Source organism: Apodemus sylvaticus, chromosome 10 (assembly GCF_947179515.1).
Source record: "Apodemus sylvaticus chromosome 10, mApoSyl1.1, whole genome shotgun sequence".
Lineage (NCBI taxonomy): Eukaryota > Metazoa > Chordata > Mammalia > Rodentia > Muridae > Apodemus > Apodemus sylvaticus.
Genome location: NC_067481.1, coordinates 51,698,392 through 51,723,236, shown reverse-complemented (window position 1 = coordinate 51,723,236; position 24,845 = coordinate 51,698,392). Strand labels below are relative to the sequence as shown.

The following is a 24,845-nucleotide window of genomic DNA, read 5'->3' as shown; positions in this document are numbered from 1 at the left end:
AATTAGAGGCATGTATAACTACTACCCAGCTTATTTTTATTATCTATAATTATGTGCACATGTTGTAGAAATTTTAAATCCCAATCCAGAGTTTCTACCCTCCTTTGATCATTCAGTTCCTGGATAAAAGACACACTCAAACTTTGTATTTGTAATAAGCCTTAATCAGCATTAAGAGCTGGAGAGATATCTATCCTCTATACTATTATTTCTGTTTCCCAGCCAATAGTCCTATTATATAATTTGCCATGTTTCTTCTGGGTTGCACTTAACTCCAACTGGCCATACAACATGGCCATTATTTCAAGATTAATCTAACTGGTGGCAGCTTCTCCTCCATTCACTTCCTTCTTTCCCTTTCTCAAGGTTTTCCTCTGACCTCCAGCCCTGGAATCCTAATCCCTGCCTATGTCTGTAGGCTGTGAGCATCTTTCTTTACTAATCGGAAATAACTTGGGGTCAAGGTCACATAGCATCAATTGACTCTACTTTAGGACTCTCTGGTCTTTGGAGCAATGCTAATACTGGTCTTGAGGAACCAGTATTAGCACTAGAATACAAGCAATATCAAGTCAACCCAGTACATATACAGGTCTCTGTGTAGGTATGTGTACATGAGTGGAGTTGCTTCTCAGAGGTTGAATTTGTAAGATCCCCTTGGAACTGTGTTTGTAGTGGTTGTGAGCCACCTGATTCCTCAAAAAGATCAGTGCTGTTAACTGCTGAACCATCTACCATCTATTCAACTCTGGTTGTGGGTTATAAAATGTATTTCTCACTGTATGTTTCTAAAAGTGTTGGCTGTTGGTTTGTAATGTGAATAGCAGACATGTTTGTGGCAACTTTGAATGTACTAATGAGACACTGGCCACTTTATCCAGTGAGTGCTTTTCTGAAATCTGTAACTTTTGTTTAGGGAAGAAGAGAACGTGTGCCTGGGACAGGTCCTGAGAAAATAGCTAGAAAGGTGTCAGGACAAAGGACAGGGAAAGACTTTGTAAATGGAAGTTTTTTAAAATGTTACTTTTTGGGGGAGATAGGTACTAGGACAATTTTATTAGAGTTTGAAAGAAAAACCCGAGATCTGGCAAACTAAATCTTAATAGCTTCTTAGTGGAGGACAACGGAGGAGAGAAGGAGAAGACCCTGCCATTTAAACTGTCCACATAAGAGGTTAGTTTACATGGCTGTGGTGGAGGGTGGAAGGGAGCTTAGAAAAAGAGTAAGGAAACACAAAATGTTGGGGAAAGGGCCAAGTGGTAAGGCAGTGGCTCTCAACCTGTGAGGCACAACCCCTTGTGGTGGTTGAATGACCCTTTCATAGAGGTCATATCAGATACCATCCTGCATATCATATTTACATTTATGATTCATAACAAAAGCAAAATTACAGTCATGAAATAGCAGCAAAAAATTATTTTATCGTTGGAGGTCACCACAACATGAGGATTGCAACATTAGGAAGGTTAAGAACTACTGCGTTAGGGAAGCGTGCTTAGAAAAGAAAGATAAAGGGCTGGAGAGATGGCTCAGCAGTTAAGAGCAGTGACTGCTCTTCCAGAGGTCCTGAGTTCAATTCCCAGAAACTACATGGTGGTTCACAACCATCGTTAATGGGATTTGATGCTCTTTTCTGGTGTGTCTGAAGATAGCTGTGATGTACTCATATATAAAATAAATAAACCTTAAAGGAAGGGGTGGATGGGGGAACAGGGGGAGGGAAGAGGGCTTATGGGACTTTCGGGGAGTGGGGAGCCAGAAAAGGGGAAATCATTTGAAATGGAAATAAAAAATATATCGAATAAAAAAAAGATAAAGAAGACAAGGAAAAGCAGACAGACTTAAATGACATTTACAAGGCTGTTAATTCTAAGTACTTTATAGTATGTTCTTAAAAAGCACTTATTGACTTAAGTGCAAGGAAGTGATCTTGTAGTTGTTTCAATAATGTGAAGAGGATAGACTGAAAATAAGTTGGCATGGATTTCAGTGGTATTTAAATCTCAGTGATAGTGGTCTGAGGTGTTAACTCAGAGAAAGTGTTATGCCAAAATTCTGTAAAAATATGGTATGCTGTTTTGTAATAGTATAACTAACCTTTACTTAATTACTAAAGGACACTCCACATTATTTACAGTCTGTGTAATCAGTGCCTAGTACATTTAAGTGTTACTTTAAGACTGATAGTTGCCAGGGCTGTTACAGAGAGAAACATCTTGAAAAACAAAACAAAAAGATTGATAGTTACTGAGTATTTATGTAGTGTGATGGCTTATATGCTTGTTCCAAGGAGTGGCACTATTAGGAGGTGTGGCCTTGTTGGAATAGGTGTGTCACTGTGGGTGTGAGCTTAAGACCCTCACCCTAGCTGCTTGGAAGTCAGTCCTACTAGCTGCCTTCAGATGAAGATAAATAACTCTCAGCTTCTCCTGTACCAGTGAGTATCTGTATTCCTGCTTTGATGACAATGGACTAACCTCTAAACTGTAAGCCAATCCCAATTAAATGTTGCCTTTTATAAGACTTGCCTTGGTCATGGTGTCTGTTCACAGTAGTAAAACCCTAAGACATGTAGTTATTTTACCCATCTTCACCTAGCATAATTTTTTAAAAATCTGTATCCAATATTGAATTTTTCTAGTGCTGCCAAGAATAGATTTTCTTAGCCAGGTTTGGTGGTGCATGGCTTTAATCCCTGCATTTGGGAGGCAGAGACAAGCTGATCTTTGAATTTGAGGCCAGCCTAATCTATAGAGAGAATTCTAGGACAGTCAGTGCTACACAGAGAAACCCTATCTTGACCCAAACCACTTCCTCCAAGTAACTTATGTGTATAACGTTTGGAAAGAAAGGACCAAGCTCTTTAGACAAGTGCTGGACCACTGACAGACTCTGAACCCCAAAATAGAATTTTTTTGTTTTTGTTTCTGTTTTTAATTGAAAAGGGGGTCTTGATATGTAGTTTGGGTTACTTTAAATTCAGTAGGCCTTCTGCCTCATACTTTCCAGTGCTAGATTATAGGCATGTGCCATATCCAGTTAAGACTTTTGTGATTTAATTTACAAAAATAACAAAAGGAGGTTTTGTGCCAGAAATATGACCTTGGTTTTCAAATGTTCAGCAGTTGGTTATATAATTCCTTAACATCATGTTAATTGTTCCAATACTTTCTACCAATATTTTCTACATGGAGAAATATTTTTACTTCACTGCTACTTCAATGTCTTTTTTCTTCCCCATAGTCAAATCTTTTTATGTGTGAACAATAATAAATACAGTCTGTCTGTCTACTTTGATTTTTACCTATGAGTTTTTAGTTCCTCTGTCCTAACTTGACACTGAAAGTTTGTATACTCACAGATTGGCTGCGACTAAGCCAGGTGGGTTTTTTTTTAAATTTTTTTAATTTATTAATTAATTTATTCTATTCTATTCTATTCTATTTATTTATTTTTGCAAGGTGGTTTTTTTTGGGGAGTGGGTAAAGTGAGGTAGGAGAGGAACAGGTAGATGATCCTTAGGTAAAGTAGAGGATAAGTGAATCCATTTAAAAAAAAATTTGAGAACTAGCATAATTATTAGAAAAACATCTGCCTTAAAAATTTTAGGGCAACATTATTAAGTAAATTTGACAATTACTTATTTAATTACACAATTTAGAGGGGTGGTAGCTACTTTTTAGCATGAGAATTCCAGTCAGATATTGTGAAGCTTTTGAATGAATTGAATCAACCAAAATGAAGTGACCAGGGAGAAATGAGGTGCAGATATTTTGTAGAGACTGTTCTAATACCCTTTTACATATATTCTTGGCTCTTTTTTGCATTCTAGCTTTCTCAAATTCTGTCTACTTATTTTCTACTCTAATTATAAAATGCTTATTTTTAAGACTAATTACTTTCTTTTTAATCCTTGATATCTGTGCTACATTTTATGTTCATCCCTCCATGGGAAAAAGACAGCTTTAAAAAAAAACTAAAAAGATTGTGTTCATGTGTCTGAATGAGTTATATAAACATCATATGGGTGCAGGTGCCCCTGGAGGCTAGAAGAAGGCACTGGATCCCTGAAATTGGAGGAACAGGCAGCTGTGAGCTGCCACATGCGGATGCTGAGAACTGAGCCTTTGCAAGAGCAGTAAGTGCTCTGTGTCATTCCTCCAGCCTTACCTCATTCCTTTTTCATGGTTATGCTTTATACTAGCTTTATTTTTTTTTTTTTTCACTTCTAGCTAATTTCTGATGACTTATTATTTGGAGGCCGGGTCTCATGTATCCAAGACTAGCCTTCAGAACCTTGCTATATATTAGAGGACCTCTGTTCCTAGTTGTCTTTCTGCTAGTCTCCTCCCATTGCCTCAGAAACTAGTTTTATTCCTTTTTTAGAGACCTTTATTTGTATTATGTACCACCCTCTTTTAATCCCCCACCCCTAAAATCAAGAGAAAAGATCTTTCTCAGGCTGATATGGTCTTTATTATTTGACTAGGCTGGCCTTGAACTTATGGGAATCACCTTGAGTTGCCAAGCATGCACAACCACACAGACTCTCCATGTATAAATGTTAATTTTTTTCACCAAATTATCCCCTTCATTGTGCGCTTTACCATTTTTCCATTTAATCTTTTATGAACTTTTTCTTACTGTTTTCATCAAGTGTGATTTTCTTTTCACACTCTGAGCCCTCAGCTTACCTCCTTACTATTTGGAAGTATTTGATATTAATAGCACGCCTTAGCTCTCCACGTCCCCTTTAATGTTTGATAGACCCTGTGCATGCAGTGCCTATGGAGTCCAGAAGAGGGCGGCTGATAGCTTTGGAATTAGAGTTACAGATGCTTGTCTCTGTGTGTGTTGGGAATTGAAGCCTGGTTTTCTGGAATATCAGCTAGTTCCCTCAACTGCTAAATAATCTCAAACATTTTTTAAGCAGAAAAAAGTAATAAAAAACAGTATTTATAATTAAAATTTCAATCTGTACTGAAATGTGCAAAGCACAAAGTTAAAAGGATCCCATGTCTTATATCCTACAGTTAATAATTGTTATATGTAATGTGTTGTTCTTATTGTTATTATTGCTGTTATCGTCATCATCATCATCATCAGATTTTGTTTTTGAGACAGGGTTTCACTATGTATCTTTGGCTGTCCTGGAACTCACTCTGGAAACCAGGCTGGCTTCCAACTCAGAGCCTGGCTTTTTTCTTTTGAGATAGGATCTCTCTGCCACTTTTTCTTTCCTATATTCTTTTTAAAGATTTATTTAATTTATGTTTATGAATGCACTGTAGCTGTTTTCACATATATCAGAGGACATCAGATCCCATTACAGATGGTTGTGAACCACCATGTGGAATTGAACTCAGGACCTCTGGAAGAGCAGTCAGTGAGTGCTCGAACTGCTGAGCCATCTCTCCAGCCCCTCACTTTTTTTTTTTAGTATACATATATAGCAATATTTCTATTCATAATCCCTCACTACAATCCTCCAAGCTCATAACCACAGTGACTAGAGACTTTCCCCAAACTTGAAGGATGAAGAACAGCATTCTGTTGAGTGTTAACATTACACATGGGCTTAAACAGACCAGCAAATAGTCAGCAGGATTGGAACCTGTGCTTGGAGAAAGGATTTCTAGTCCATTGCCTTAACCACTTGGCTGTGACCACAGCTGTGTTTCTATTTTTATGTCAGTGTACAAACATCTGTCCCCATCTTTTAAAAATTACTTGTTAGTGTGAGTGTGCATAATGTGTATGTGGGTATGTACTCCACAGCATAGATAAAGAGGCCAGGTGACAAATTTGTAGAGTTTGTTCTTTCCATCCATCTTTAAGTAGGTATTGGTGATAGAGGTCAGGTGTCAGGCTTGTGTATCAAATGCCTTTATTTCCTGAACCATCTTATCAGTCTAATACACACCTTTTAGAGATTGGGTCTTGCTGTGTAGCCTAGGATGACCTTGAGCTAGATATCAGGTGCTAGAATTCCATGTGAATATCACCATTTAGTCATTTTTGCTTCCTAAGGCTGACTTGATTTCTTTTAGCTGTATGGACAGTTAATTGTGAGTTGCCATTTGGGTGCTGGGAATCAAACCTATATCCTCTGCAAGAATAAGTACTCTTAACAATTGAATAATTTCTGTAGTCTCCAGTTAGCATTCACGTAATTCATCTGCTCAGGGATTGCTATTCACAGTGGACTGGGTCCTCCCATGTCAATCATCAGTCATGACAATCTTTCACAGACATCATCGTAGGCAAATATGACCCAGAAAATTCTTTAATGGAAGTGTTCTCCTTTCAGGTCGTTCTAGGGTCAAGTAGACAATAAAAACTAACCAAGACACAAGCCATTTTCAGAGTGTTACTGGGTAGTACATTAGACAGTACAGAAAGAGTATCAATATTGCAGCATTTCCATTCTGGAAAGTTAGTAGTATAAAACCTCTCTGGGAGACCTTTTTATTTATTACTGTCCTTCTAATGAAGTTTTAATATATGATGAAATGAACAAACGAGATAAATAGAAGTATGGCAATCTGATACCAGAAAGGGAAATCACAAAATATATGCCTAAACTTTAAGATGAGAAAGAGGTCTGGGTATGGCCAGAGCATAGAAGAAAGATTATTTGAAACCAATATAGAAAATTCAGCAAATTGAATCATGTAGACAAGATTAAAATTCCTGAATTTCATTTGAAGACATATACTGAAAAGACTTTTACCATATCACCAATAATCTGATCTGGACACCTCTGTTTCCAAGTGTTCTTTTTAGTTTTACTAATTACCTGAGAGTTTAGCAAAGCAGAATTTATAGTCGTTTATTAAATTGTGTATTTGTATTTAGGAAACTAGTATTTTTGTGTACCTTTTTTGTTGGCTTATCATCTGTACCCTTTTATTTGTCTGATTGAGTATTTAAAGAATAACTTAAATTCATGAACTTGGTTTTTCTTTTATTTTTTCAGTGAAGGTGGTGTTTTTAAGGCTCATCTCACTTTCCCAAAAGATTATCCCCTCCGGCCTCCTAAAATGAAATTCATTACAGAGATTTGGCACCCAAATGGTAAGTTTTCTAATTTTATTTTCACATTTGCAAATTTAATGATATGTCACCAAAGATTTCACAACTATCTCAGTAAAAGTGCTTAGTGATTTTATGGTTTTTTTTGTGCATATGGTCTTGTAATTGACTCTAAATACAAAGGTTCTTAGGTTCTTTCCTTCTTTCCTTCTTCCCTTCCTTCCTTCTTCCCTCCCTTCCTTCTTCCCTCCCTCCCTCCCTCCCTCCCTCCCTCCCTCCCTCCCTCCCTCCCTCCTTCCTTCCCTTCCCTCCCTCCCTCCCTCCCTCCCCCTCCCTCCCTCTCTCTCCCTCCCTCCCTCCCTCCTCTCTCTCTCTCTCTCCCTCCCTCTCTCTCTCTCTCTCTCTCTCTCTCTCTCTCTCTCTCTCTCTCTCTCTCTCTCTTTCTTTCTTTCTTTCTTTTTTCTTAGTTTTTTGCTTTGTTTGGAGATGAGTAGTAGGCTTGAGTTCCAGATTAGCATGGACCTCACTATGTAGCTAAAGTTTGCCTTGAACTTTTGGTAATCTTTGTGTCTTAAGTTGCCAATTGGTCGGCTTACAGGCAAGAGCCGCTACCACACTCTGGGAGTGTTTACCTAGCATGCACAAAATCTTAGATTTGATCTTCAACGTTGCATAAAATGTATGTGGTGATGATGCAAACATGTACTCGTCTAGCTACATAACAAAGAAAATTGTAAAGGTGTATCCCAAAATCTTATAGATTGCAGAATTATTTATGTTAGCTAAAAAGTTATGGCTAAAAGTTAGCCATAATACTAGTGCCTATCAGTTGATGAAAGTAAAAGCAAAATATTGCATATACATATAATGAAACGTGATTTGATTTATAAAAGTGTTTGGTATGATTTGGTAACAAAAAAAGTGAAACCAGATGCCTTTGGTATCTGTCAGTGTCTGCCTTCATATGCACAGCCATACACAGGCATATGTTCATACATGGAAAATAAATATTTTTTTTCAAATTAACAAACAGATGGAAGCAGTCATTTAATAATTCCACTTATGAAATTTCAAGAATATGCAACTCTGAAGAGTATATTCATGGTTGTTTAGGACTGCTGGACAGCTTGAAGGGGAGAAGGGTCAATATAGATTATAAAAGAATTTGTGGGGGTGGTAACGACGACAAAAGTTCCTAAAAATGTGTGTGCTTTGGTTGTATAACTGAGAAGTGTACTATATAGAAACAATTGGATTGTATGCTTCAAAAAGATGAGTAATGTGTTGGGTGTTAAAGTTATTATGGGGATAGCTGGTAAAATTGTTCAGTGAGTTAAAGTTCTTGCCATGGAAGCCTAGTAATCTGAGTTTGATCCCTGGAATCCATATAGAGGTAGAGATTGCATTCCACTAAGTTATGCTCTGGCCTCTGCACATGGTCTGTGGCCTATGTGTTCATAAATACACACAATAATAATAATAAAATAATTTCCAAAAACACTACATGGCAAATAGTAATTTGTGTAGCTTAGATGTATTTCAGTTTAGACTTCTCTCTCTCGTCTGTTGTTGGTTTTTACTTGTTTGTCATTTTGGTTTAGTTTTTTGGTTTGGTTCTTTCATTTTTGAGACAGGTTGTCACTGTAACATTGGCTGGCCTGAAATTATGTATGTAGATCAGGCTGGCATTAAACTCAGAAATTATCCTGCTTTTGCCTGTCATGTGCTGGGATTAAAGATTTGTACTGTCATGCCTAGCTTTCATACAGGGTTTTCAAGTGGATTTAGCATTAGAAATAAATCCATTTGTAAAGAGCAATGAGATGAAAGGGAAAAAATAACAGACAAAACATTGTATGGGGAATTAAGAGCCTTTTGGCAAAATAAATGTAAATATTAAGTGTATAGCTAGCTATAGAGTTAATAATTAACATCTCACAGAGAACATAGTTGTCATCCAACATACTTTTGGAAACGTTGCTTAAATCAGAGATCACTAGAATTTAAACAGTGTCAGTATAGAAGAACTTTTGTCTTGAATAAGACAGCCATAATGGCATCAATGTTTATTTCTGATGGCTATATAAATGACATATTTATTTTAAAAGTGTGATTCGGCATGATTCTAATTTTGGTCATTCAACTTGGAATGCATTCTACCAACATTTAATGATGAATCTTGAAGACATGATAATTGAAATATGACAAATTTAAAAGAACAAAACTGATTGTGTGATTCTGCTTCAGTGAAATATTTAAGTAATTAAAATAGAACAGGGAATTTTTAGATACTGAAGATTTAGGGAAAGTGAAGAATTTGTGTAGGCAATTTGATTTGAGGAAGATATATAGTGGTTGTAATTGTGTATCATTGTGATTTTTAATTCTTAACTGAGAAATGGCAAAAATTGTAATTTTATTCGCTATATATAGTACAATAAAAATAAATTTCATGTCAACAGATACTAATCTGTTAATGAGATAGATGTTCTCATTTTTGAAGTGGCGTGTGAAATTAAAATATTTTAAGATTCTATAGCTTTAAATCTAAAATGATTCAAATTTAAATGACTAGTAATTGTTTTTGTTTCTTGAGACAGGGTTTCTCTGTGTAGTCCTGGCTGTTCTGGAACTCACTCCGTAAACTAGACTGGCCTCTAACTCTTAGAGATCTTCCTGCCTCTGCCTCCTGAGTACTGGGACAAAAAACATTCACCATTACTGTTCTACCAAATGATTGCTTTTTAAAAGCCATTTTCTTTTAAAATTGTTATTATTATTATTGTGGTGTTTGCTTATGTATGTATGTATATATGTATGTATGTATGTATGTATGTATGTATGCATTCACCCATCCTATCTATCTATCTATCTATCTATCTATCTATCTATCTATCTATCTATCTATCTATCTATCAGGTCTTATCATCTACCCTTGGCTGGCATGGAACTCAGAGATCTGTCTGCTTCCGCCTCCTATATTAAGTGATTAAAGGCATGGGCCACCACACTATATTATTATTATTAATTTGTTCTGTGTGTATGGGTGCTTTGCCTGCATGTAGGTGGGTCCTTGTATATGTGTACCTGGTGCCTCAAGATCCCAAAAGTGGGTTTTGTATACCCTAGGACTACAATTATATAAGGTTGTGCTGCCACATAGTTGCTGGGAATCAAACTCAAGTTCTCTGGAAGAACAGCGAATACTCTTAACAATGGAGTAATCTTAACAGTCCCATTAATGATTTGGGGGTTGGGGGTCGATACAAGGTCTCATGCATTCCAGGCTGGCCTTGATCTTGTAGCTAAGGTTATCCTTGAACTACTAATCTTTCTATTTATGTTTACCTCTTGAGTGTTGAACTTATAAATATGTGCTGTCATGACTGGTTTATAGGATGCTGGATGTGGGACCAAGGCTATGCATTCTGGGCAAGTCCTCTTTTCTCTGAGCTACATATACCCTTCAGTTCCTATCTTCCAAATCTTGATCTTAAGTAGATTCCTTCTGATGGAATTACATACAATTATTCAATCTCATCTTTTCAAAGAAAGTTCCTTATTTTGTAAAACGTAGGGGAAAAGAAAAACATTTTGGGCTGAATGTTAACAATGTTTAATACTGTTCCTTTTTTATTTGTTAATTCCATTTTGTTGGATTTCACAAGCCAATACTGTTACTATATGGAACTTGCATTTAAAATGAGTTTGTGGCCGGGTGGTGGTGGCGCACGCCTGTAATCCCAGCACTTGGGAGGCAGAGGCAGGCGGGTTAGGAAGAGAAACCTCAGTTAAAGGAAAGTTTTTGTATAAATCAGCAAAAACATGAGTTTTTGATTACATGTGAGGAGTAATTTTGCTTTACAGTAGGGCTTCCAAAAGTACTTGTTGGATTGATTAATTTTATATCCCTTGACATACAAACACCCACCCTCCCTCCTTTCCTCCCCCCTCCTTCTGTTTCTGTCTCTCCCTATTCCCTCACTCTCCCTGTGTTCTTTAACCATGAGTTGGGATAGGAAGATTGCTAACAGGGACAGTTAAAACTCTTTCAAAACAATAGCCAACCAAATAAACATACATATGTTATTACAGATTGAAATCTTTTTATACTAAGAAAATTTATTTATTCCTACTTGTTTTGTAAACTTCTTCAAGTAATAATAGTATTTTTGACAGAAAACATTTACTGTGAAAGGTTACTTTTATTAATTGCTGATACAATTATTTGAATATGTTTATAGATTAATACTGTAGGATTTTTTGAGAATATTTACTTTTGGATAAAATAGTGCAAAGTGAGATATAGTTGTGTCTTTCTTTACCCCTAAAAAATTGAGGATATTTCTGTATTTCTACCCCACTGACTGTTACTATATGGAACTTGCATTTAAAATGAGTTTGTGGCCGGGTGGTGGTGGCGCACGCCTGTAATCCCAGCACTTGGGAGGCAGAGGCAGGCGGATTTCTGAGTTCGAGGCCAGCCTGGTCTACAGAGTGAGTTCCAGGACAGCCAGGGCTATTCAGAGAAACCCTGTCTTGAAAAAAATCAAAAAAAAAAAAAGTTTGTGAAGTAGATTATGAGTATCACTTATTTATTTTAAAGCTTTTGTTATTATTGTATATATTTATGTTTATGAGTGTTCTGTCTGCATATATGTATGTGTACCATGTACCCATGGATGTAGGACAAAGGTGTTGGCTCCCCTGGAAGCAGAATTACAGATGGTTGTGAATTGCCTTGTGGGTGCTGGGAATTAAACTTAGGTCCTCTGCAAGAGCCCCAGTGTTATTAACCACTGCAACATCTCTCTAGCCCCTATTTTATTATTTTTAGTATGTGGATGTTTTGCTTATATATATATATATATATATATATATATATATATATATGTCTGTATACCACATGCATGCCTGGTATCCACAGAGGCCAGAAAAGGGTGTCAGATTCTCTGGGACTGTAGGGTGTGAACTCTCATGTGAGTACTCAGAATCAAACTCTGGTCTTCTGTGAGAGCAGCCAGTGCTTCTAAAGATATATTTATTTATTTTATATGTGTGAGTACACTATAGCAGACTTAGGACACACCAGAAGAGGGCATCATATCTTATTACATTTGGTTGTGAGCCACCATGTGGTTGCTGGGAATTGAACTCAAGACCTGTAAGAGCAGTCAGTGCTCTTAGCCACTGAGCCATTTCTCCAGCTCATGGCCAATGCTTCTAATCACTGAGACATCTCTCCAATGTGTGTCTTTCTTTGAGTCTGTTAATTTTTATTATTATTACATCACCCTCCCCCTTTAAAATTTTTATTTGTTGAACCTTGAGGACCATCTTAACTAGAATTTGAGAGAAAGACAGCTGTAAATGCTGAGAATAAAGAATTGGAGAAGTAGAAGAGAGACGGCATGTCCTTTGAATCAGGGACAGCAGTGGAGGTCTGCAATTAGTTGTAATTTTAAAGAATGTAAAATATAGTTAATCTGTAACATTCTTAAAAGTTAGTAGATTACATTTAGGAAATCTCCATGTAAGTAATGTTTTATATACATAAGTATCACATTTGTAATAGATTTTGTGTAACCAAATTTAAACAATTCTTATTCTATAATTTTACAGTTGATAAAAATGGTGATGTTTGCATTTCTATTCTTCATGAGCCTGGGGAGGATAAATATGGTTATGAGAAGCCAGAGGAACGCTGGTTACCTATCCATACTGTGGAAACCATCATGATTAGTGTCATTTCTATGCTGGCAGATCCTAATGGAGACTCACCTGCAAATGTAGATGCTGCGGTAAGGTATTTGCCTAATAACTGCTCCTTCTATCCTTTACCCTTTTTATTCTCTCTCTTAATAAAACTCAACTTGAAACTTACTACATATATGCATCTCTTTGTGTCCACATTTTCATAAAAATAAAAATTTATTATGTATAATGGATTATTTTGAAATATGTAGGATAAATACGGTTATGAGAAGCCAAATATTGCACAATATCTAGATACTGTGCCATAGCAAATTTGATCTAGTTGGCATACATTAATTCCCTCACTAATTTTTTAGTAAGAACAATTAAAATCTATTCCTTTTCATTAGTATTCAAAATAATGGATTTCATTATGATACATGTTTATAAAATTATCTTGTAGTTGTCTTGGTTTGAGGCCTTTTTTGGGGGGGGTTGGTTTTGGGGGGTTTTTTTTGTTTGTTTTTTTTGTTTTTGTTTTTGGTTTTTTTTGGTTTTTTCGAGACCGGGTTTCTCTGTGTAGCCCTGGCTGTCCTGGAACTCACTCTGTAGACCAGGCTGGCTTTGAACTCAGAAATCTGCCTGCCTCTGCCTCCCAGAGTGCTGGGATTACAGGCGTTCGCCACCACCGTCCAGCTGAGGCCTTTTTTTTGACTTCGAAAAAATAAAAATTAAAAATTACTATTGTCTCTGCATTCTTTGAATGGTTATTATAGGAAAGAGAAATAAAGGCTAAGTATTTTTGTGAGCATTTCCTGGTATCTACTTCTTTATTAAAAGTTGGTTTTATTGCCGGGCGGTGGTGGTGCACGCCTGTAATCCCAGCACTCTGGGAGACAGAGGCAGGCAGATTTCTGAGTTTGAGGCCAGCCTGGCCTACAGATTGAGTTCCAGGACAGCCAGGGCTACACAAAGAAACCCTCTCTTGAAACAAACAAACAAACAAAAAAATTGGTTTTGTTGTAATTGAACTATATTTCTCATGCTGGTACTATTGCTATCCAAGGAGACAACCATTGTTCCTACTTTTGCTGTGTGTGTGTGTGTGTGTGAGTGAGTGTGAGTGTGTGTGTGTGTGTGTGTGTGTGTGTGTGTGTGAGAGAGAGAGAGAGAGAGAGAGAGAGAGAGATATTTTTTGCTTGTTTGAGGATAGGTGCATTATTTGTCCTGTCCCTTTCAAGGGCAGAAGACAGCCTTGGGGAGTAGCTTCTCTTCTAGCATGTGCATCTTTAATCCCTAACTCAGATCATCAAGCCCTTTAGCTACTTAGTCATTTCACTACTCACCCTGTTCTATTTTAAGAGAATTTTTCCAGTAGCTGTCATTAGCATAAGAGCTTGCTCTTTGTAGTTCCTAGCCTAGTGATTTACAAAAGCTTGCTTTTGTACCTTGTCAACTTTTTGGTAGGGATGGTTTAGGGCTTTGAACCTAGGTCCTCATATGTCCTAGGCAAATGGCTCAGCACCTGAGCTGTATTGAAAGTACTATGCCTTGAAAAAAAACTGTGGAGTGTTTAGGATTGATTCAAAACCAGGTTTAAAACAAGCTAGGCAAGTATGCTACTACTGAGTTACAGCCCTATTATAGCATTTTAAGATGTATAATTACAAAAGGAAAACATAATTAAAATAGGTAGTTTTGGTTATAATAGGTTTACATAAAATAATTTGGTTTATTTTTGTATCTGCAGAAAGAATGGAGGGAAGACAGAAATGGAGAATTTAAAAGGAAAGTTGCCCGCTGTGTAAGAAAAAGCCAAGAAACTGCTTTTGAGTGATGTTTATTCAATAGCTAGTAACTTCACTTATTTCAGGGTAAGTTCATTTTAAAACTGCAACTCTTTTATCTTTTTTGCTCAAATGCTATGCTAATTTTTGCAGATCATTTCATTTCACTATTTGACTTGTGTATATTGGCTCCATTTCATTCCTCCATTTCTATATACTGTAGTTGGCTGCTTCTCAGAGCTATAATATAACCACTTTTTTCTCTTTTGGAGCACTCGTGTTTTTAAGTAGATATTCTATATTAAAATAGTTTTATGTTAGCCAGGCGGTGGTGGTGCATGCCTGTAATCCCAGCACTCTGGGAGGTAGAGACAGGCAGATTTCTGAGTTCGAGGATAGCCTGGTCTACAGAGTGAGTTCCAGGACAGCCAGGGCTATACAGAGAAACCCTGTCTCGAAAAAACTAAATCCAAAAAAAAAAAAAAATTGGTTTTATGTTAATATAGTCTTCATAGTTCACTGGTAGTAATGAGATTTTTAACTTTAAAAAAAAAAAATGTGGCTGGCAATTAAACCCAGTGCCTTGACACTTGCTGAAAAAGGGTACCCTATCAAAAACCCTATCCTGTATTGGTCGTAAAATTTCTGGTAATGAAGATATCAGTTGGTTCCTCATTTCACCCTTTTTATTTACTTTCTTCATTTATGTTCTTAAATGGGAACTGAAGTATCTCAGACCCTCCTACACTGAATATTATGTATGGTGTTCTTCCCTCCCTCCCTCCGTTCCTCCCTCTTCCTCCCTCCCTCCTTTCTCTCTTTGTATAAAAAAGTAATGATCTGAAAGCTAGGAATGAGCCCACTTGTTAGACTACTTAACCTAGTGTTCAGGAAGTCCTGAGGTCAGTCCTGTTCCAGTTAGCTTTTTTGTTGCTGTGATAAAATAACTAATTTGTTGAGTTCTTAATTAGGGTTTCTATTGCTTTGATAAAGCATTTTGATCAAAACCAACTTGAGATAGAAAAGGCGTAATTCATTCTAACTACTCTTAAGGTTACAATCCATCACTGAGGGAAGTCAGTCAGTACAGGAATTCAAGGTAGGGAACTTGGAAGCAGAAGTTGAAGCAGAGGCCATGCTCACTGACTTGCTTCCCATAGCTTGCTCAGTCTGCTTTCTTATTTATACAACTTGAAACCACATGCCCAGGGGTGGCACCACCTCCTTCTCTCAATCACCTATGTCAGTCATCAGTCAATACTGTACAGACTAGCCTGCATGCAATCTAATAGAGGCGTTTTCCCATTGAGATTTCTCTTACCAAAAAACTCTAGCTTCTGTTGACCAGAAAACAACAACAACGAAAATACCAGAACAGCTAGAAGAAGGTTTACAGGTACTTAAGTCAGGAATCTGACGGCAGGAACTTAAACCAGAAACAATTAGGAATGCCAGTTCTGGATTGCTTACTGTAATTCACTCATCTTGCTTGCTTTTGCTTGCTTGCTTGCTTGCTTGCTTCCTTCCTTCCTTCCATCCTCTATTCATTTACTCTATCTGTCTGTCTGTCTGTCTATCTATCTATCTATCTATCTATCTATCTATCTATCTATCTATCTATCGTTTTTTCAAGACAGGGTTTCTCTGTGTAGCCCTGGCTGTCCTGGAACTCACTCTGTAGACCAGGTTGGCCTTGAACTCAGAAATCTGCCTGCCTCTGCCTCCCAGAGTGCTGGGATTACAGGCATGCGCCACCACTGCCCGGCCTCATCCTGCTTTCTAATATAACCCAGAACCACATGCCAAGAGGTAGTAGCACCATCTACATTGGGCTAGTCCCTCCCCTATCAATCATTAGTCAAGAAATATTTCACAGATCAATCTGTTTGAAGACAGTTCCTTAATTCTCAGGTAACTCTAACACAGTGGTTTTTAACCTTCCTAATGCTGCCACACTTTAAATATAGTTCCTCATGTTATGGTGATCTCCACCATGAAATTATTTTTGTTGCTACTTCATAACTGTAATTTCACTATTGTTACGAATTGTATCTAAGATATGTCCCCTATGAAAGGGTCCTGTGACCCCCAGGTTGAGAACTGCTCTTGTTTATGGCAAGTTAACAAAAACTATCACACAGATCTCCAACCCTACATAAAGCCAGGCACAAGCTTGTATTTCCATCATAGCAACAGGACCAGAAGCTCAAGCTTACCTTTGGCTATATAGCAGATTGAAGACCAGTGAGGAATACATGAGACACTCTCAAAAACTTTAAAAGAAATATTTCAGATTATATTGGTAACAGCATTTCTTTAACTGGTCTTTTATATCTTGGTAGGGTCAGTGGTGTAAAGTTTCTCTTTCATTATATAATCTGTTGCCACAAGTATCTTATATCTAGTAGGGAGTCCCCATCTGACATAGAAAAGGGCGTTGATCTCATGTTTTATTTGAATTGAATGTTGAGGTGATTAAAAACTGAAATGTGTGCTAGTTGTCATGATATATGCTTGTAACCCCAACCCTTAGATGCTAAGGCTGGAAGAGTAGCAGGGCTAAGATGTAATTCTGGGTCTTGTGTATGACATTGTACCAGTGAGCTACATCTCCAGCCCATAATTTCCTCTCTCCTCCCTTGATTCTTCGTGTCTCTTCTTTGGCTTCCTTTACAGTTCTTTGATTCTCTTCTTTTTGTGTGATCCATTCTGAGCTAAGGTTTCTTCTACTTTAGGCTCCCAAGGGTTAGTATAACCAGTATATACCACTTTACCTAGCTTCTTAACTTCATTTTTGGTCAGAATTCCAAAGTTAACCAAAATGAGAGGATTTGACAAAATAATGTACTAGAAATACTGACAAAATTTTATCTAAACTAGAGTGCAGTTAAGGGGAGAAAAGAACCAGCAATTTGAAAACACATGTCCTGTGGTATAGTTTTAGAAACTGGGAAAGCTATAGCACATAGCTACAGAGAGACATATAAGCTTGCAATACCACATGCTAGTTTTAAAGACGTCTGAGTAGAATTTATAAATTGCAACTGATAAAATGAACTATGTCATCCAGCAGCTGGAATATATAATATAGTTAGCCACATAGTTTTGTCTCAGAAACATAATTTCTTCTACTCATCTAGCCACTTGTACATGTTGCATGCATGGGTGGTAATGTTTTAATTTTGTTTGTTTTAAAGAGGGAGAAGTGGAGCCAGACATAGTGTTATAGGTCTTCAACTCAGCATTTGGGAGGCAGAAGCAGGAAGATCTCTTGTATCTGAGGCCAGCCTGGTCTACAGAGTTGCAAGACAGCCAGGGCTACACAGAGAGACCCTCTCTCAAAAAATAAGAGAGCAGGGTGGGCCAGGGAGAGTTTGGCAGGGGGATGGTAAAGAGAGAGGGAGAAATGGATAGTAGCTATTCCTCGGATTGTTTTTACTTAAATGATAGAACTTACTGGAACAATTCCTGTGAATGAGAAGCTACCTACCTATACTATTGTGCTTATGAACAAAGGTTTTTCTCTTTGGGAGCAAATTAATCTACCTTTTTGTTGTTCCTTTCAAAATGTTGTAGAAACCCCATAGAAAGTTAACATTTTAGTTTTAGTAATAAAGTAAGCAGGACACTTAAGATGTTTGAATATAAACAGCTCCAGATGTGTAGATTGAGAACTGAGAAGATAGCTTAGTTAATAGAGTGCTTGCTGTGTTCAAGTACAAGTATGAACACCTGAGTTCTGATACCTAGCGCCCAAAATGAGGCAGCACTCACTCACCTTTTATTCTGGTGCTGAGGAGATGACAAAAAGCAGATCATCCTGGAGGTTATTATCCAGCCTGCCTAATGAAATTGATGAACTCCAAGTTCAGGCAGAGACCCTGAATCAAGAAAATAAGGTGGAGGAGCTGATAACCATGATTGAATGAGGAGCTTGCTGCTAAGCCTGACTACCAGAGTTTTATTCCCTTAACCAACATGTTTTTAGAACCTATTTCTGAAAGTACCTACTTCTTGACCTTACACACACACACACACACACACACACACACACACACACACACACACACACACATTCTTTTACATATACACACAATAATAAGTGTTTGTAAAAATTGGGAGGGGAAAATTTGGAGAATCACTGAGGAAGATACCTGGTGCCAACTTAGGTTTCTATATACATGTGTGTGTACGAACCTATAAACCTTCATTTCTCTCCCCCCGTACCCCACATACATAGAGCCGAAGCAAAAATAAGGAAGTGCTTGCTTGAGGTAAACAACAAGTACATTTGATGTATTCACAGTTTTTGGAAAGTGCAGACTATTCAACAATAGAGAAGTTATAATTAGGTCATGGTTACATGGCTTTCAGGTCAACACCATTATTTGAAATTATAAACAGAAATTATGTTTCCACATATCTTTTCTTTTGGAATAAAGATATTCTCTGGATATAATTTGACCTAGATTATCCTAATTCATCAAGCTCTTGATAGCTGTTTCTGATAGTAAAAGACCAAGTTTTGTGATTATAGTTGTTCAGTGACTTAGCAATCAGACACCTTTGTTGGACCTAAAATTTCTCATTGTTTATATCATAGGGGAGTGATTCTAGAATGTCTTACCCTGTACCTAGTTCTCGTTCAGACCTGAGAGATTGTTAGCCAAGTATCAGTTCTGGGAAAACATTAGGTAACATTACCTCAAAGCTACACTTGTGTAATAATCGTCCTTTGAGTTTTAGTATGTCTTTATATTTTCTACTAAGATATATTTGTACATGTAGATACACACATATGTTTGAAATAGTGGAATGTGACTCTGAGGAAGAATAAGTTTATGTCTGTTACATCTCATCTCTTTGTAGGAGTAGGGTGGGCAACTGGTACAATTCTATTGACCTAAAACTTAGATGTAGGTCTGTTTTAGAATTTTCCTAGGAACTCTTTAATTTGTGAAACAGGTATGTGTAAGACAGATTGTCTCACACATTTTTTTCTCTTCAGTAGAGCTTTTGGTATGGTTGAATTTTGAAATGATTATAAGACAAATTTTAGTTTTGGCTTTATAATATTTACCAAACTTCTTATCTTGTGTGACTTAGCTTTTATATTTAAATTGTATGACTTGAATCCCTAGAGGAAAATTTCCATTACCACTCTTACCATGTCTTAGCTGCTTTTCTACATGATAAGACACCATGACCAAGGCAACTTAAAGAGAGATGAAAGAGTTTATTTGTGGCTTGATGTTTCAGAGGGTAATAAGTTGCAATTTTGAGGGTAATGGGTTGTATTTACCCAAAATTGTGCTTGGCATTAGATGTAGGTTTCTGGGAACATTTGTTGTGGTTTAAATGAGAATGACCTCACCCCTATAACTTCCTCCAGGATTGAATGTTTGGTCCCAAGTTAGGCTGTTTGGGAAGGATTAGGAGTTGTGGCCTTTGAGGAGGGTTCTGAGGAGTCAAAGCCCCTGCCACGTTCCCAGTTATCTGTCTTTGTACCTCCTACTTGTGGATCAGGATGTAATCTCTGAGCTATTGCCTCAGCACCATGCCTGCCTGTTGCCATGTTTCCCTCAATGACAGTTATAAACTTATTACCCTCTCAAACTGCAAGCCACAAATAAACTCTTTCATCTCTATAAGTTGCCTTGGTCATAGTATGTTCTTATCATGTAGAAAAGCAGCTAAGACATGGTAAGAGTGGTAATGGAACTTCTCTTTCCATTCTGTCCCTGTAATGTGTACTTTCAAAGTACACATTTTAGAATAAATGTTCTGCAAGCGTCCACTCATAAATGGGATTTTACAAATCCTAGAACCTTATGGTTTGTTTGTTTGTTTGTTTGTTTGTTTTTTACTACTAGAAACTCATTGGTAGCTGTATAATCATATCCTACTTCTCTGCGAAAGGGGGGACTTCATTTGATGATTTCATTTATCTAAATTTGTAAAATACTTAACACTACTTAGCATACCATAAGCATTTGATAGGTAGGGTTTTTTTGTTGTTTTATTTTAAACATGTTTCTTTAAACTTTTTTTGATTATTAATAGAAATAATAGTTCTAGTCACTTATTTGTTGTTTATGACTTTATTACATAATGCTGTTTGTTTTCTCATAGGTCTCCATTTGAGAAACATGGCACTGTTTTTCCTGCACTCTACCCACCTATTGCTGGACTTCTGTTGTAACAAGTTGGCAAACTCTGGCTGGAACTGGGCTGCAATAAAACATGCCAGTCATTAATGCTGACAAGAGCCTAACAAGTGCCAACTAAAGATGATTACGCATTTTGAATTCTAATGAACTGTTTTAACCTTCAGGAAGAATTGTAAAGACCTGTACATAGCACAACATGATCCGGATAATATATATACTGTTCATGTACATCCACAAACACACCTTGTACCAAATAATGCTTTCTTGTAGTAGAATAAGAATCGTGTAAATTCTAAAAGACTTTAGCAGGTTTACTTTTCCCATTCATTGTTTTTTTTTTTTTTTTTTTTTTTTTTTTTATCAGTTCAAAAAGATTCCTTAAAGCATGTCAGGTGAAAACCAATAAGGATTAAAAGTTTCCATATAATTTCCTTTAAACCACTGAGTCTTTCATTACACTCTTTCCATTTACTAATCTTTTATATTTTCTTTGTTTTGGCACACTCCCCGTTCCTTTTATCTCTTCTATCTGCCAGAAAGTTCTCAAATCATTTAGTTAAAATATTGAAATACTAGTAAATTACTTGATTTTTTCATGATGACTTCAGAGGTGGGGTCATCAATAGGTGCTTTGTCCTTTTTGTACTCTGATTCACCCATCTCTTGGATTGGATGTAGCAATAACATTTTCTGGCTGTTGAGAGCTCTTGATCCTAGTCACTAACTCCTGAGAACTTAAAATGTAAAGCCTGTTCTAAGTTTATCTTAGTGAAATTTATTCCAAACAATACAAAAATCCAGATTTGGTTTTATTTTTGCCCTTAAGTTGTCTAATATTAAGGTTGGATGAATATAGCATGCGCAGCTATAGGCTTTCTACATCTGGGATTGCTATTAAAACTGCTATTTGTCCCATTACCCTTCTCCTTAGTCCATATTTGTTTCTTCTTACAGCAGGTTTTCCTCACCTATTGTACAAAGAAATTGCGATGTATATTTTCATGTAATTTGATTTTGGAATTTTGTCACCTTATGTAGTGAGTTCTTCCAAAATATAATTTTTTTCCAATAATTGTCAAGTTGTTGGCTTTTATTGTATTAAGTGAAGGTTATAGAACTGAATACCAGAGAAGTGCAGTTTAGAAAAATCTCAGGTTGATTCCTTATGCAAACAAACTTAATACTTGAAAATATCATGGCCATGGCAGTATACTATTGGATTCTGTCTAAATTCTTTGAATCTTAAAGTATTACAGAGGAAAGTCCTTTGCTAACTGACATACAGACTTTGTCACCGACCATAGTGCACTTAGACTTTGTTGGAGTGTAAGTACGTTTCCTAAGCAGTTTTATAAAACAACTTCAGTGATTGGTAATTAGTACATTAAATGTTGGAGACCGGCAGGCCTAAGCCCCTGTCTGGTTTTAGCTGAGAATGGGAAGTCGTGTTTGGTATATAAGAGCTGGAGCATCAAACAGTACCTGTGACTTGATGCTGTTTGAGTGTAAATGTAGGTGTGGCTCTGCCCTCTGGGTTTGGATAAATCTTTTGGCAGAAGAGGGAAAGGATTCCTATCCATGTCAGACTTATCAACTTCTTATGTCTTTTTAAAGCAGAGGGAAAATGGATCAAGTTGTGACTATGATACAGCAACATTTTAAAATCAGTTTTCTCAGAAGCATTGTAAAATCCTATAAACATGAAAACCCATAAATGTGTAGCAACTGTGAACACCTTGATTTTATTGGAGCCCAATAATCTTCAAGAACTTTTAGACACCTGTTCCCCACTCCAGACTAGAAGAGTTATTCTACAGTGCTACTGTCCTCCTATAAGGGACAATCAGAAATTGTTCCCACAATGGTTGCTTTCACAAATGTGGAGTTGGATTTTTGGTCTCCTGTTGCTGTGATTCTAGCAGTCTGTTGAATTAAAATCCATTGTTTGACTGCTCAGCAAGTAGTAAATTACCTAGTAACTCAGGGACAACTATTTCTGAACTTGTAAGTGGCACTGTAATGTATTTATTTACCTTTGGATAACCATGCGTTTCTTTGGGCTAGATCAAGGACTACCAGAAAGGTAGGAGTGTTACTTTTCTCCTGAAGCTCATTTCCCTCCGGGTGCCCTGACCATTCTCTACACATCAAACAGAAGCTAAATGTTAGGACTCGCTTTTCTGTTGGAAGTGTCATCTGTGCCTTTCATTGTGTTCATTTGACAATGTGGATTTCAATGCTTCTACATTTGACTTAAACTCACACTCAGGTGGCACTAAACCAAGTGGCATTTGTCCCAGTAATGTATCATCATTAGTGTTAGGCAATTCTGTTTTAGAAAGAGTCCCATCACTACCCCAAATCCCTGCCACCTATGCCACCCATCAGCTACTCCCACAGAATCCTTTAGATTATAGAATTGTTGGTTGTTAACTAATTTGCTCAAAGTTGTTGTAGAGGATTGCAAATTTTAGTCTGTTTTTGAATGGGATAATGTGGATGGTTTTATGACCTCAGAGTTTAAAATTCACATGGAGTGATTTTCTTGTCATTAGAAGGTAATGCTTGAACATTTGATTTTTCTATTCTGTGATACCTGGGTGTCATACTCTCTTTTAATGGCCTTTGATCCCAGTTGTGAAATTTTATTTATATGCTCATTCATTCTCTACAAACCTGCCCCCTTTGGGTCTTGGTGCCTGTGTATCATTGTTCAGTCTCTAGTTGGTGGAATTATCCTTTTTTTGTACTGCTACTTCTCAACATTTTTGAAGTCTGACATAATGTTGCTTCATTCCAGTTTTTTTTTTTAGTTCTGTAATTTGTTGACTGTATTTAACTATGTGAGCTTTTTTTTTTTTTTTTTTTTTTTTTGGTGATGTTTACTGTATTGTAAAGCACCTTAATCATGTGATGGGTGCTCTATAAATCAATAAATGATGACTTAGAGGCTGTATTATGAGCTATTTTGGTTTTAGGTTGCAGGTCTCAAGCAGGTTGTGGAATGCTTTGTATATAAACAGCATATGCTACCAAATGATACACAAACAGAAACTTTGATGGATTCATCAGCTTTATTTAAAGAAGGAATTTGAAAGCAGAATTTAACTTGACTTCCAGTCTGAAAATGCTCTTTAAATTTCCAGTGTATGATCAAATATCATTTTATCAGAGTTTCTGTTCATGGTGACTTAGAGGTTGAAGTGAACATTTGGCAGAACAATATTGGGGATCTGTCTTGCTTAGACTAGGCTAATTCTATCTTAGAGATCAACAAATTTATGAGGAACCTAGACTCAGATGTGAACTGGATGACACTACCTCCACTCTAAAACTGCCATCCCTGCCAGGTGTGATTTAGTAAGTGCAAAAGAGATAAGACTTAAAACTTTCTCTTAAAGATTATAGTATCTGCTTGTCTTGAGTCCTCAGTTGTTTATATGCATTTAGTGGTAGAAACTGATAACTAACTTAATGTATTGATGATTTTGCTCATCTGTAAGTTTCTAGTAGCTGTTTGCCTCTTCCTTATAAACTGGAAGGATATGGAGCCAGGTATTTTAGAGCTAAATTAGAAACAAAATTTAACACACACACACATACACACACACACACACACACACACACACACACACACGGAATGGAAGTGCTATACAAGGGACTAGATGTTGCCCTGAAATCTATGTAGAAATCATTAGGTAAATAGCAAGTAGTTCTATTTGCTGCTTCAAATGCAAATGAACAGATTGTTGACTCTAGTAGTATGTTTTTTGTGCTAGACACTAGGCTCCCAAGGAACTTTTCTCTTTAGCCCTCAAGAAGATGAAGGAATAACTACCTCATTCAATTTCAACATTTTTCTAGAAGCCTGCAGAACTTGCCAGAATTTAGTTTGCAGAGAAGATTACTTCCTGGGTATGGTATTTCTGGTTGTTTGGTTTAGGTGTGCAGTCCAGCTGCCAAGATAGCATTAGACTTACTGAATTGGTACCTATACACTGATCATTAGTGACCTGATCACAGACTTGAATCCTACTCACATAAGGGAAGTAAAACAGCTTTCAATAGCTAGACACATGCATAGAAAGTTAGGCAAGAAAATGACTTCCTGCCTCAGTATCCACTTGAAATAATTGAGAGGCTGAGGGTGTTATCCCAC

At 37.0% G+C, this 24,845-nt stretch overlaps 1 protein-coding gene across 1 annotated transcript in view; it reads left to right on the top strand.

Moving 5' to 3' along the window:
- Ube2g1 (ubiquitin conjugating enzyme E2 G1) overlaps positions 1 to 21,758 on the top strand; it is a 76,945-nt gene extending 55,187 nt beyond the window's left edge. The window contains exons 3-6 of the mRNA XM_052194960.1: positions 6,980 to 7,077; positions 12,658 to 12,836; positions 14,480 to 14,603; positions 20,649 to 21,758. Coding sequence (XP_052050920.1) covers positions 6,980 to 7,077; positions 12,658 to 12,836; positions 14,480 to 14,566 — 364 coding nt within the window. The 3' untranslated portion in view covers positions 14,567 to 14,603; positions 20,649 to 21,758. The remainder of the gene's footprint in view (positions 1 to 6,979; positions 7,078 to 12,657; positions 12,837 to 14,479; positions 14,604 to 20,648) is intronic.
- The last annotated feature ends 3,087 nt before the right edge of the window (positions 21,759 to 24,845 follow it).